General features: G+C 39.3%; 1 protein-coding gene across 1 annotated transcript in view; it reads right to left on the bottom strand.

The window, feature by feature from the left end:
- Positions 1-332: 332 nt before the first annotated feature.
- Positions 333-15,092, bottom strand: part of ROBO1 (roundabout guidance receptor 1) — a 595,330-nt gene continuing 580,570 nt past the window's right edge. Inside the window, exons 27-31 of the mRNA XM_059872698.1 lie at positions 14,604-15,013; positions 12,751-12,903; positions 4,112-4,423; positions 2,668-2,867; positions 333-2,039 (exon numbers count right to left, since the gene is read on the bottom strand). Of these exons, the coding sequence (XP_059728681.1) occupies positions 2,025-2,039; positions 2,668-2,867; positions 4,112-4,423; positions 12,751-12,903; positions 14,604-15,013 (1,090 nt within the window). The 3' untranslated portion in view covers positions 333-2,024. The remainder of the gene's footprint in view (positions 2,040-2,667; positions 2,868-4,111; positions 4,424-12,750; positions 12,904-14,603; positions 15,014-15,092) is intronic.

The following is a 15,092-nucleotide window of genomic DNA, read 5'->3' as shown; positions in this document are numbered from 1 at the left end:
GATCTTACCTCCTTTGTAGACAACGTGTCTCACCCCTGAGGTGAATGCTTTTGTTGGTGCAGATTTTCTTCATCAGCTCTCTCTGGAAATTGGCAGGCTGAGAGAAGTTTTCATTATCACAGTCCATGAAGTGCCCAGAAATCAGATCTTTAAGGCAATCAACTGTAATTATGTAAAATCCTAGGCTGCATTCAGCTCTCCCTATTTGCTTATGCTACTGTAGCTGTATGATTTCAGTGGAACAGATCCTGGCTCTTGCCAATAGAAATAAGATTAGAGTTGCCCCTAAAATTATGCTTCAGGGAACACAAGAAACTACACAGGAAAGAGAATGTATTTGAGAACATTTTTAATAAATAATGTGACAAAAATTACTTTTCTGATTATTGGATCCTCAGTATGCAAAATTATGGCTAAAATATGAGGTTTCTTACATGAACATAATGAAAACATTAATCACATGGATTTTCCTTTAGTACTGCACACCCTTTCTATGGAACCTTTCTTTAAAAATTAGCTAAATGAAAAATTTCAGTCCTCGGTAAACACCAAAACACTTTTTTTTTTTTTCCTTTTTTTTTCCATTGGGGCTGGTCCTGATAGCTGTCCATAAACAAACACACATTTTTCCATTAGCACCAATGACAAAGAAATTTTATAATTACAAAAAAGATCAGAAAATCTACAGACAGAGGACATCATTTGGCAAATTCAATGCAACTAATGCCTCTATTTCAGCTTTAATGATAATCCAATGTTGAAAGAGGCCACAGAAAAATTGGTAATTTTCTGTAAGTCCAGGAAAAGTGAGAAGTGTTTTGATTATGGCCCACATTAACGTTTGTTACTTTACCATCTGTCATCATTCAAATATTCCAAATACAAACATAGAGCATTAACAAAAAGATGAAAAATATCCCAAACAAATGCTTAACATTTTCAATAAGACAAAAAAAAAAGGTTAATAGTTACAATGGTTTACAAACAAAGTTTAGTGATTGTGCTTTTAAAACCAAAAAAAAAAAAAAAAAGATAAGCAGTGCATTACAAAAAAAATCATTGCCAAGATCAAACAAAACTTTTTTAAGTGGCACTTCTTCTTTAAGGTGAATTGACACAAGTAGAGGTCTGAGATTTGGGCCAGTAACAGCTGATGATATTACCTAATTATTATTAAAAATGTCCATTGGTTTTTTTTCATAAGCAGTGTTGAAGCTGAAAATTGGAAAAAAGTTTTAGATAAACTTGCTCATGCTATGATTAGGCAAATAGCAATCACATTGGCTTACCTCCTGCCTATCCCAAAGGACATTTTTAATAAGAATGTATTTAATGATGAAAATGGAAAGACAAATCAAAGTACCACAGGGGTTTAAAATGAGTACATATTTACAATAAGAGCCATCTTGTCCCAAATTAATTTTACTTTCATTTGTCAAACTGTATCATCTGCAAAAGGTTAGCAAGAGACTGGCAGACCACAAGACACACAGTCTGTGTTAAAACTGCAAGATAGCATTTGCAGTGACTGCAGACCAGAGAGAAACCCCGAGAAGCAGAGGATGTTGTGCACCACGTTCACCCTGGGGAGCTCTTTGGTCGCTGCCGCGTCCCTTGCGCTGTCACCGACTGGCTCACTGCAGAACTGGCAGTGCACTGAGCACCACCTCGCTGGGGAGAAACCTGGGAATCCCAGGCCCTGGAATTCCCTTCTGGTCTAATCCTGGAGCAGCAGCTGGCCCAAGCACCTTGAAGAGCAGCTTCCCTGCCTCCTGGGGCAGCGAAGGTGACACGCTCGGCGTTACGGAATAGGCAAGGGCCGTTCCTAGTGAGGAGGGTTTACAAAGAAAGAGTAAAATAAAAACTAGCATTCTGATGGCATGAGGAAAAAGGAAAAATTGTACACTCTGATTGCACTGAACATTATTTCTGGCGTCAAACATCATCAGACTTGAGGCATCTTAAGTGATTTATTTTTTTTCTGATTAGATTTTAAAAGCCTGTTACAGTACATGTCGTTGTCTTCAGCTTTCTGTTTCCTGTATTAAAAAAACAGGATATGAATTACTACAGGTTAACATTTATCTTTTAAATTTTGTTTTACATACTTCTTAGAGATTTTCTATCTTTAAATTATAATTACAACTTTAAATTATGCATGGCAGTGCAACTGTGTGTTGGCCACAATTAAATAATTAATTAATGGCCACAATTAAATACAATAATTATTTAAATGGAATCAATATCATTAGGCAGAAAAAGCAAAGGAAAAGGTTTGTATCTTAGTACCTAATAAAATACTGAATGATAAACTGTCAAAAGATGTGAAAGGCAATGCCATGGTGCTCTTATATGCTCTAGTTCTTTATTTTCAGTTTTGAAAGAATCTGGGTAAAGTGCTCTTTAAACTAGTGTATTTCTGCAAGTCCTGCTCCATAAGTTTTACTGTGGTGACAATTACATTATGCTATATATGACTTGTTTTCTATGTTTTGATGCATTCCTAGTTTGTTTACTTGGATTAGGCATAACACTAATGGACAGATAAATGCACTAATTTTCCTGAACATAAATATTTCTGGTTCCAAAGTGTTTTTTCCTGGCATCTGTCTAAAAACAACAAACCAGCTTTATTTTAGTCATCTTCAGTATTGCAAATGCAGTTACCTCCATCTCTTCTTCTTCCTCTTCTCCTTGTTCATAGGCTCCCAGTACTTGCATTTCTGCAACATTCCTTCGGGCTAGATTTGCTTGATCTGCCCTCTGTCTGCCTCCTGACCCTCTTGACGACATGGAGCTGGAGGAGCTGGGATCTCTAGGATTATTTGATGTTGGAAACGTTGGTCTAGAATATGGCAGGATGTCCTCTGTATAATGAAATGTTTAATATTGTTATGTTTACTAGCCCAGAGACACTGTGAACCTAAAATTTCTGCATGCAGTTGATTTACTTTTTATGATTCTCAGGAGGTTTAAAGTGATGCCTGACAAGAACATGAAATATGCTGCTTCCACAGCAGCATTATAGAAGCTTTCTCAAGGAAATTTATAGTCTTCACATGGTAACGTTCACTATAGAAAAACTAATTCATGATTAGTGTCCATTTCATTTCAGTTTAGGATCCCTGGTCTATGTTCTACAGGAAAATGAAAAAAAAAACCCACCCCTTGTAGTAAATATTTGATATGACAGAGTAGGAGGAAATGAGAATACAAGTATGATACAGGGAACTCACTCCATGTAAATACTGGACCCTGCACTTCTCAGGCTGAATTTGAGACACAATCAGTGGCCATGCTTTAATATTTCACCACCATCCTCTATGGTAGCATTCTACTAACTTTTCCCTACAACAATCCACTGTAATAAAACTTTTATTCACGTGCTCACTTAACCAACTTAATACTCAAACACCCCTGATATTGTCCCTAAATACCTGTAGGTAGAAAGGACTACGCATTTGTATCAAGCTGTGCTCTTGGTGAACTCTTGGCATGTTCCATTAATTAGTAAACTTAACACTTTTCATATATAAGAGATTTCTTTGATCAGGTCTGGCTCATATAATGCTGTGTGAGTTAGTATTTATAATTAATCTACAACTACTAGGGCTTTCTTACTCTTGAAACAGGACCAGGTATCATTCTGGCCCTTTTGTCCTCTACAAACTGGCAAAATAGGCCAAGTGGATAACCTTTGGTTGGAAAGTAAAGTTTCTGACTTACAGAGCTACTGTCTGACTTCACTCAGTCTCCTAATAAACCAAACTGTAATTAGATACATTAAATATAGGTAGACTACAACTGTATGGTAGGAGCAGGGATACTGATCCTTACAACTCTTGAGGAGTATTTCTTTTCGTTTTCCTCAGCATTAGCTTGGAAACGGGAATAGATGATGGGTCTAAAGGGAGTAAAATAGAAAAAGAATGCTTTGTAGGCTTGTAGTAAGCTTGTCTTGCCCTAACAAGATCCTTCAATGTGCCCCACTTTAACACTACAGTTCTATAAATGGTGGCAACTCAGCAGCTCTGATTGCACACCACCAGCCTGCAGAGTTCCCAGTGACCAACACCCAGCACTGCAGCCCTCCCCGGGCAGGCAGAACGACCTTGGAGAAGATGACTTTTTGCTGGTGCGCCGTCCCGTTTGGGTGCTTTGCTGGCTCGCGGTTTGCCGTCGCCTGGCGGCTCCAGGGCCTCCCTGCGCTCCGCCGAGCCCGTCCGCAGGTCGGGATGCTGCCTGCCCTCCGCCCCGTCCCTGCCCTTGTAGCTGGCTCCCTTCCTGTCCGCCGATCTGTCCGTCCTGGCGTCCACGGAGGCCAGCTTGGGCAGCAGCACCGGCCGCACCTCCAGCTGCGCCTTGGACTGCGCCGTCGTCGGGGACTTGATGGCCGGAGGGGGCACAGGAGGAGGGGGCAGATCTGGGGGTTTGAAAGAGAAGAGTAATTAGGATGACGTCACTCACTAGTGAAATTAAGAAATAATATTTGACTTTGAACTGAAGAAACAGATGCTCTTGTTTGCTTCCCGCCCTCCTCTCTCCACCCCAAGAAGTATTATGTTACTGTTGAAACTGCTGATGAGGATTTTTCCAAAAGCTTGAGCTTTAAAAACAGAAAGGACGACCTCTCCTTTCCTTTTCAAATCACAATATTTTCTTAAAAATCATTACCAAAAACTGCAATACACTTTAGGCACTTGAATATCAGTTATGGATACCAACAAAGAATTAAGGATAATAACATCTCCTTCCTGACATTTGTAATTGTTTGCTAAGTCCATTCAAGAATACAGCAGCTTGTGCTGCAATTGCTCAAGGTCTTCAGTGCAGTGAGCATTAAAGCAAATGAGCTGCGATGTAAGAACGTGTATCAGATGCATTGCTGACATATGTAAGGATAAACTATATGCATATATGCATTATTGCACTCTTATTTTAAAACAGTAGGTTAAAATAACACAGACGTTCTTGATGTCTCTGGTTATGTCATGACATATTAAAAAAAAAGCACAGTAAGTGAAGTACTGTCAAGTACTAAGTGAAGTAATAAGCTCTCAGAAAAAAAAACAAAAAAAAGAAGAAAAGACACAAAGACTTCTGGATTTGCCTCTTTAAATCAGCACAGCTTAAGGGGTTCTAAAATTCTGAACATTTTAAAATACTATTTATAAAGAACACACACTATTTACTTCCCTATATTTTTCTATTCTTGCATTAGGACATCAAACTAGAATATGTAAAATGTTCATCGGGATACAACAGTGCTCTGTGGAATATTAATGTGAAGAAAAAATATAGGAGTCAAGCAAGGAAGTGGCAATACAAAAGCAGTTCACAGTAAAGTTACAGGCACAATTCACATGGATTTAAGAAAACAACAGGTTAAAAAAAGTGAGATGAGGCTAATATCCTCAAGGGAAATCGCTAGGAAAAAACCCGTCACTATTAAAAATAGAAATGTCAGCATTTGTAATAGTGTGCTTTCTACTTCCACAAAAATTAGGGAGCAGCTGTGTTTTTCAAACACCATCACTACATATACAGCTAATTCTAAGTGTATTCAATAGAATGTTTCAACTAAAATTTACCTAAATTGGGCCAAAATAAAGGTAGCAATCCTGAGTAAGAAAAAGTACATATCTAATATATACATGTACGTTTAGATATGGCAGATGCCAGACATTTTTGAGAGGTTTTCCAGTGACACAAAGCATGAGTGACTTGATCCAGCCCTGTGGAAAGATGGAAGCAATTCAGAATTCAGTGTTCTGCGTAAGCTTACTGGGAACCATCCACCACACTCACCAGGTGACATATCTTGGAATTACCCTTCACCTGTCTTAAACAGGACTGGAAATTTTAGCAATTGGCTGGACTGGAATGATGAGGAAGAAAGATGTCAAAAAGTATGGTTCATAAGGTTGGACATCCTTCAGGGAAATATCCTCCTGCAATAACTACTGTCTTGGTGGAAAAAAATCCCACAACAAACAAACAAAGCAAAGAAACAAACAATCCTATCAGGATTGTTTGTTTGTTGAGTATTAGCAGTTTTGGAGAGCAGCTAAAGGTAAACAATTGACTATTGAGACTTAATTTTGAGTATCTACATAACACTCACTATTTGCAGGTACCTTTTGAGAAAAAGGTCTGTCATTCTCAAAGCCTAAAAAGGTGTAATGTAAGCTTGGATAAACTAAGTGGCTGAATCAAAATGAAGGGGAGGTTTAGACTGGATATCAGGAAAAGGTTCTTCACCCAGAGAGTGGCTGGGCACTGGAACAGGCTCACAGGGAAGCGGTCACAGCACCAAACTTTACAACATACTTGGCAAGAAAGCTCAGAATCAGTTATGCTGCATTCCTTTGTTATCTGTAACTGTAAAAGGTGGTTTAGAGGAGAACCTCTGTTCAGTACACAGCCTCAGCTGTGAAAGCCTGTAATTCCAGTCATCAGAGTAGCACTTAGACTACCTCTTCTAAAAATGCCTAAAATTGCTCTTTGGTGACAGGTGAGGTCCTGCCACCAAAAAGCAAACCAAACTACTTTCACTGGGCTGCCCAGCTCTGTAGATGCAAATTTGGATTTCTGGATCACAAAGACCCACACCCGTGTGATCTTAGGAATCAATACCTGCTGCAGAATATGTTGTTCTGAAGAAGTATATAACCTCTTACAAATCAGCAATCATGTGAAAATTCATGTCAAGTCTGCCTAAGACCTCAGTTGTGTGTAATATATTCCTTGAAAGCCCAGTGAAAAAGTCTATGTCCATCCAGACTAAAGCTCATTGAGCACAAGAACTATTCTTACAAAGCAAGGCTGAAGATGGACCCCACCCCTCACAGAACACTGTTAGCAATTACAGAACTTGGATTAAAAAAAAGACAAACTCCGAATTAGCCTGTGGAGATTCCAACAATTCTTTCTTCCTGAGGAAAACTTTCTTTTCACAGTATTGTCCTCCCTCAGAAGAGGATACACTGACTCAAAAGTGGATGAAGATACTCAAACTCAGAAGTGTAGACTTTTGGAACTAGTGCTTTTCTTTTAACACACTCTAGTCGAATTTGTCCTTATCTCAACCCTTTGCGGTGTGTGTTGGGCACCATAAAGGACTGTCATGGTTTTAAGCCCAGCTGGAGAGGAGGAAATTCCTCTCAGCCACTCACTCAACCTTCCACCTCTCTTCTCTCATCCCAGTGGAATGGGGAGGACAATCAAAGTAAAAGTTGTATGTTGAGCTAGGAGCAGTTTAATAATTGAAAAGTAAAATAATACCGTAATGATAACAATGAGGGGAAAAACAAGTGATACACAATGCAATTGCTCAGCACCACTGGTCACCCAATTCGGTCACCCCCCACTGACCAATCAATGCCAGACCCCCCTTCCTGAACCCTTCCTAAACTGGGTAAATCCCCAGTTTATATACTGGACACAATGTTCCATGGTGTGGAACATCCCTTGGGTCAGTTCAGGTCACCTGTCCCAGCTATGCTGCCTCCCAGTTTCTTCTGTGCACCTCCTCACTTGGCAGAGCATAAGAGAAAAAAAAAAAAAAAAAAAAGCCTTTGACTTAGGATAAACACACCTTAGTAAAAAAAAAAAAAAAAAAATCAACATCATTCTTATTCTGATCGAAAACAAAGCCCTGTAACAGCTCCTGAGAAGAAATTAACTCTACCCCAGCTGAAACCAGGACAATGCTGTGTCTTGTGTGTCACATGCTCCACTCACTTTCTCTTCAATAAAGCACTGAATAGCCCTTCTCTGTTACCTGCTGATGTAAAGGGAGTGTAGATATCCAACATCAGCCTTTTCAGCCTCCCTTGGAGCCACTGTCCAGCAGATGTGCCATGGCTGAACAAATATGAAGGGAAGGAACATTCCTGCAGCCTGTTAAATCCGGCTTGGAACAAACTACTGTGTTCAAGAATCCTACACAGCTACACAGGACAATGAACAAAGTGGTGTTGAATCTTGACTATGGAAAGGGAAGATGCACTGATATAAAATATTTCATAAACTGGCAGCAGCTCTATGGTAGGTACAGTAATAACTAAAGAAAAGTGATATTTGCTTTCAAGAACATTTTTGCAACCTGCAGGGAAACTATAAAAATCTTCATTATAACACAGTGCTTCTGACTGAGAAGAATCCTTAACAGAGAGAAAAAAAATCCCTTTCAGAGGTCAACACTATTACACCCCTGTGGTATTTATTTTAACAGCTCAGATCACAGAGAAAATCCAGATTCAATCTGCCTCCTCGAGTACAAACCGGCACACTTCTTATTAAAAGCAAAATGGAAGCTTCCATTGTAAGGAATAAAAATAAATCAGAAAGCAACATCAAACCAATGGAAAGAACTCAGAAGTATTTGTTAAAGGTCAGCTGTGCTCCCATGTTTCATTCATGTCTATGTATTACTGTTATCCTGCTTCCCATGTAACTCAAACAATTAATGGATGCCATTTCATAGCTCAGCCTACAGGAGAAACCTTCCATAGGTGTCTTTTGAAAGGAAAGATGATAATTTTCTAAATGAGAACACACACAGGAACCATGGCATAAGCTAAACAGTGTTAAGGAAAAATAATCTGCTAAATTAGTTTAACACTAAAGTGGAGAAAGCACAAATAAGCACAAGAAGATGAATTGTAAGTAGTGACCAATGAGGGAATTAGGCTCCTTTAAGCAACTCTCTCTTTTAAACTCTATCAAGCTGCAGATTTTTTCAGTCATACCCTGAAGAAGATAGCAGTTATAGATTTGATGTAATACTGAAGAAGACCCCTGGAAGTGTTCAAGGCAAGGCTGGATGGGGCTCTGAGAAACCTGGTCTAAGGTGTCCCTGGCCATGGCAAGGGGTTAAAACCAGATAACCTTTGAGGTTCATTCCAACCTAGGCCATTCTACCATTCTGTATGATACAAAGTGAATTTTTAATCTATTTTATCTTCATGCTGGTCAGCAAAACTCAAGATTGTTCCTGACTTGAAAGAGCATTAGACAGCATTTAAGATTTCCAGGATTTCCAGACACATCAAAATCTGAGCTATTATTCATGTAGTGAAGTTGTTTTCATGCTTTGTCTCTCAAGAAACATGGCTCACACTGTACACAATAATTGAATGAAGAAATTAATACACCAGAGCCCAACGTGATGTATAAAAGATGTGGCCTGTTGCCTTTTTTTTTTTTTTGTTTTGCTTTTATGTACATTTGCATAATTATCAAAACAATTTCCACTCCGCAAAACCTCCCTCAAGTAAAAAATTCTGTATTTAAAAAATATAATGGACTCAGAAGTAAGGACTGAGACTAGGACAAGCATCTGAAAATTATTATAATTCAGTAACAAGCAGATTTTTAGCAGAGTAAGAAATGCACTTCTACTTATTTTGTACCTTGTTAAAATTTGCTTCATACGGAGTAGATTGTTTTGTACCGCACAGGCAGAGGGACACAAAAGTACAAATGGTGTTGGCATGCATAAAGGCTTAACATTTCCAAGTGAAAATTCAAGGAATATCTGGCAGATGTTCAACTGCCTTTTGTGAGAAATTCAGCTACCCTAACATCATGTCATTGGTAACACAGCTAAATAACTCAGTTACAGTCGCAGCCAGTTAGTTGCAAAACTGTTTAGTATTTTTTCCTCACTCAGAGATTTAAAGAAGAACCAGGATTTAAAATCTCATGTGAACTGTGAAAAGCATAATTTCTACTGAAAGACCTACTGAATCAGAACAATGGTGAAGTACTTTTATCCTTTTTATCTAAATGCTTACAATTCTAGGATTTATAACAACTGATAAATCAATTCAACACATTTCAGAGGAGAGTCTCCCATATATATTTTTAGAAAAGACTAACACATCCTTTTAAAGTTTGGTTTTCTAAATTAAATATGTAAGTAGGTCAGTCAAGGTTGAGAAGGAGGGTACATCTGCTAGTTGGTTCTTGTTATGCATTCTTAGTAAACTCTCCTAAAAGGCTAGATGAAGAGCAATTAAAAATGCATACATTTTAATCCTTACCACCTACTGTGCAAAGATCTTTAGCAACAAATATGAAGAACGTTTCACTGCCTGGTTGACTGTCAAGGAGCAAAACAAGTGAGCTGAAATTCCATCCCACATAAAGTGACTTGAACTAATGCTAACAGAAAATACAAAATTGTTACTACTTGGACTATGCAGAGTAGATCAGAGAGCACTCATTTAATAACAGGTAGTAGTAGGCCTCTTATTGCCACATTAGTAACACACACACCTTCAGAAGGACCAACCTCTTTCACAGATTTGTCTGTATGATGAAAATAAAAAAGAGAATTTAGGAAGATTTATATGTATTGCTGCTGACAATACTCCTGGCATTTCAACTATTCATGAAAATCTTTAATTTATTTAGATATCCTTCAAGTCAACTAATCATTCCTTACACTCATATTTCATAGAAGTATTAGCAAGTACTAATTCAGGTAATTTAGGAACAGTAGAAAATTCTTTATATGCAATTCTTTAAAATTCCATTTTAGAGGTTGAGAAAGTAATGAAGGAAAATATTTTTCTCTCTTTAGTATTTATTGAATACTTCTGCTTTTTATTCCCCCACCACTACAAACACATATATGTTTACTCATTCTGAGGAAAAAAAGCTGTACCAGGCACTCCTTTATAAAAAAAAATAAATAATAGTCATCAAGCCAGTATAAAAACCTAAGTATATCTCAGAAAGGTCAATTTTGCTTAAATGTTTCATTCATGCATCCATACCACTTTTCTCCACCTAAGGAAAACAATTACTATATGTTACTTTATAGCTAATTCTAAATGGCCACAATATACTAGATGAGGCTATTAAAGTGAATTATTAGAATCCACAGTAAGGCTCCAAATATGCTTATGCAAATAGACTGAGGGGAAAAAATAATAATTAAAAAAAAATCAAAACCAAACAAGTCCTTCAACCTTTGAACTGGATTTTATTAGATCTGCAGGAATTAAAGCCATAATTTGCTATTCCCTGAATGACCACACTGTATTGCACTATAAAAGGGTTAGTGGAAATTCTTACCTAATTAGAAAATATGCTGAAGTAAGCAGGTGCTACATAACACAAAACAAATATTGATCATGATTGTCAAATCTATATTGCAATATCTAATGACAATGGCTCTATGATTTAACTCTGTAAAACTACTTTCAGAAAAAACCTGTCCTCAAATTCAGGCCCATCTCTTATTTGTCCCCATGTTAGAAGGAAATGGCCACATAAAACACCTTTATTTATTTATTTCTGATGCCCTAGCTATTGTGTTTGCATTGAGGCTTGATGCCCTGCCAATTATTCAGTTAAGAGCATTCTCTTCAAGAGAATAAAAGCTGATAAAATGTCAATAAAAATCCTATGAAACGCCATTACAAGAGTCTCATAAACGTAACGTTTCTGGTGCAGTTTTGGGATTTACACCTTGTGTTGTCCTTCCACAGAACCAAACATGCACAAAAGCACTGTAATAACCTCTTGAAATCAGATAATATTCCAACAGCTCAGTTTGGCTGACAGAAGGGGCCTGGGCACAAGCCAAGAGGCCCAGGTGCACTGTGTCATGCCAGCATTTAACGCAGCCTAATATCAGATAGATGCTACTGAGAGAAAATACTCCCAATAAAGTACAGATAATAGCACGGACAACCACTCATTGCTAAATTACTCCTGCTCATCGTGCTTTGAGCTTTGTATTAAATTTTTTCGTCAAGTGGCAGGAATCACAGAGAGAAGTGGTTCGAAACTCCCTTCTTGTAACCCTGGATAAGGATCTATAATATTAGCCTTTCATATGATAATGGCAAATGATGCCCCTCTTTGAAAAAATTCAGGCTGGTAATGAAAGTCCTAATCAGATTGTTGTTGCAGAGAAGCAGGAGGTGGGGAGCTCTGCCCTTCTCTCCTTTTCCCTTCCCTCCCCTCCCCTTCCCCCACATCTTCCTCCTGTTAGCAAATTCCGCAAACTTGACAAGATGGGTTAAGTCTTGGGGAATTTATCTTACATGAATTTCCAACAAAGCCTACGGATTGTTTCATACAACTGGAAGGCAGTGCTTTAATAAAAGCTGCACCACCTGAGGCATTTTCATTAAAGGCTCTCTCTAGACAACATCACAATGTTTGCATTATCATCCTACACCCCCAAGAGAATACAAGCACTACCTTTTCAGCAAGAGTTGATATTGTGTGTGAAGGCACGAGAGAAGATGATTAGATTTTGCTTTCACTCACAAAGTAACCGCTTGCAACAATGCTGTGGTCAGGATTACAATTCACTGAATTTGTGCTGTCCACCATTTGAACGGTGAATTGCTTTTTTTCAGGAAAAGACACATTCTGAAGGTTTTAATAGTCAGTCACGTGAACAAAGAGTTTAATCCTAACCAAGCATTATTCTCAATGACTGCACTATTTCAGCTATCTGGGCTCTTAACTAATGACGGTAATTAGCCGATTAGGACACTATAGAAAACAGGTGCAAGGCTCTGGAGTGGCAGCATCAATGTACAGTATTAAGGAACTCTGGCATTTAAAATGATTAAACTGTTCAGCTTGTTTAGCAACAGGAAACACAAATCACAGAATTCTGAAACACAGCGTTATCTCTGCGGAAAAATTTCATGCGCACGCACTGAATGCACATTTAGGAAGGTTCACTGAGGCTTTCACCCGTTTCAGTGGACTCACCATCTGTGTAGACTTCTCTGCGCAGATGTCCTGGCTGGTGTTTTTGCTTTTTGGCAGGTCGGACCTTCTGTATTACCACAGCACTCATGTTGCTGTCGGTAGATACAGGGCTGGTGGGTCTGGGACAGTGCGATGCATGAAAATGTCTACGGCCTGCAAATGGTTATAGAACAATAGCAATTATTCTTCTTACCTAAAATAAAGACCTTTCATACTTTTTCTTTTCACATCAGAATGCTCTAGCTGTACAAAACCTAAAAATACACTGTTGGAACAATAGTAAAGCTCATCCAGTTTTAGAATGAGCTGCAACTAAATCGGAGCATTTGCTATCCTATCATTAGGCAGGCTGGCTTGGTTGCACAGAAATTATCCAGCTGCTTGGTAGCTGGTAGCTCCTGCCCCAGGAGCACGAAATCCATCAGCAGGCAAGCACAAGCAGGATTCCCACCCAGCCAGCTTCTGGAAAGAGCACAACGTTTCCCTTTCGAGTTCCCCTTCCCCTAGCTCGGGCCACACGAGGTCATCCCTGCCATAAGCAGAGCAAGTGACCAGCAGGTCTTGGGTACAGAAGTCCCCTCTGCCACTTTGAGTGAATTTTCAGGAATGCATTGAGGCTGGATGGCTGGCATTTTATCACAGATTATTTGCAAATAAGAAGTGTCATGTTTTTAGGACATGCAGTCAGGCACACATAATACCAATATATATAAATCATCGCATAACATGAACTTAACTGTTGCAAAAATATTAGCAAACATATGTAAAAGGCCTTTTCTAAGCACGTCAGTCTCTACACATATTTATAGGAATTTATTTGTACAAAATGGATAAAATCCTGGCCCCATGGGTAAGAATGGGAGTTTTGCCACCTACTTCAATCGGTCAGGATTTCATCCAGAATTACTAAATTACCTCCCCTCTCACTCTTCATGATGAACAGCTGTGTTGAAATGAAACAAAGGACTGTTAACTGGGAGAGGATATCTGAAGTGGGAGGAAGGTTGAAAATCTGTGGAGTCAGGGTGGACACAGTTGTGACAGAGTACCTCTTCTGCAGGTCTGGCAGTTTAACAGGATTGATTGTCAAAACATTCCTGGAACTGCCTGAAACCCGCATGCCAGCCTGCTGCATTCTTATTTTTTAGATGAAGTGTAACAATATCCATTTTGCCTAGTAAGGTTATTGTATATATCCAGTGCTACTAGTATCCAGTATGTTGCAAAAAAAAAAAAGCAATATTTCAAATGTCATGTTTTATATGTTCAGCGGTGTTTCAGGAGAAAGGAAAAGTGAAAATGCAAACATATGCATAAAGCTCTGCTGCATATACATAATCTATAATTTAAAATGCAATTCATAACAGCTATCAAAATATGAAACCAACAGAAAGCCAGTTCATCCCAATAATAAAACAGTAAAAGCCTGAACAGAATTCCTCAAAAAAAAAAAAAAATTAAATCCAAATCCAGGGAAAATATGAATCTAAAGGTTTACTATTTATTTGGACATTTCAAGAGAGAGGGAGTAAATCTTGTGACTGAAACACTCTTCAGAGTAACTGAAAACACTAGGAGCCTTATATGGGGAAAAGATAGAGTTCTATAATCCTTTATTTTTTCCCCCTCTCATTCAGGTCTGAGTACAAATCCCCAGCAGGCCTGTGAGCAGTGAGACCAAAAAACTACTTAGAGCAGCGATTTATTTGAACTGTTTCACCAAAACTCCTGTCCTGCCTCCTCCTGACTTCCAAACATCCCAAGAAGAACAGGAGTTCAGAAAGCGCCTGTGGACAGGCTCATTCCACAGTGGCCACTTTTTTGGTTCTCCCATGGAGCAGAGGAGCACTCACCTCCTGCTGCCTCGTGCATTTGCCTCCTGGCCACTTTGAGCCCGGCGTACTCGGCGGCTGCCGCGACGGCCTGTGCAAAATCGGCGTCGGTGAAGAAGGATCCGTCGGAGGAGCTGACGCTGGAGCGCCCGCTGGAGATGTTGTCTTCTTCCGAGGCTGAGCCCCAGCCATTGATCATGGAGCCTGTCACAGAGCTCTCCAAATCCCCGACGCTGGAGGCAGGGGTCTGCTCCAGGCCACGCAAAAGGAGCCTCCTGTTCTGCATCTTGGCAACCTCGATATCTGCCTCGTCCTCCTCCTCTTCTGGGGCGTCGGTATCCATGTCGGAGACCAAGGGCCCTGAGATGTATCCATAGGTGTGTGGTGGGGAGATGGGCCTTGGAGGGGGTGGAGGACTCACAGGCTGACGTCTGCATAAAAGCACAAGGGTGACAAGAATTGAAATCGTGTAACAAAGTCAGAGGAAACAGCAGATTGAGGAAAAATTCC

This window comes from Haemorhous mexicanus, chromosome 2 (genome assembly GCF_027477595.1).
Source record: "Haemorhous mexicanus isolate bHaeMex1 chromosome 2, bHaeMex1.pri, whole genome shotgun sequence".
In the NCBI taxonomy this organism is placed as follows: Eukaryota; Metazoa; Chordata; class Aves; order Passeriformes; family Fringillidae; genus Haemorhous; species Haemorhous mexicanus.
The sequence above is the reverse complement of the archived record's forward strand: the minus strand, read 5'-3'. Positions and strand labels throughout refer to the sequence as shown.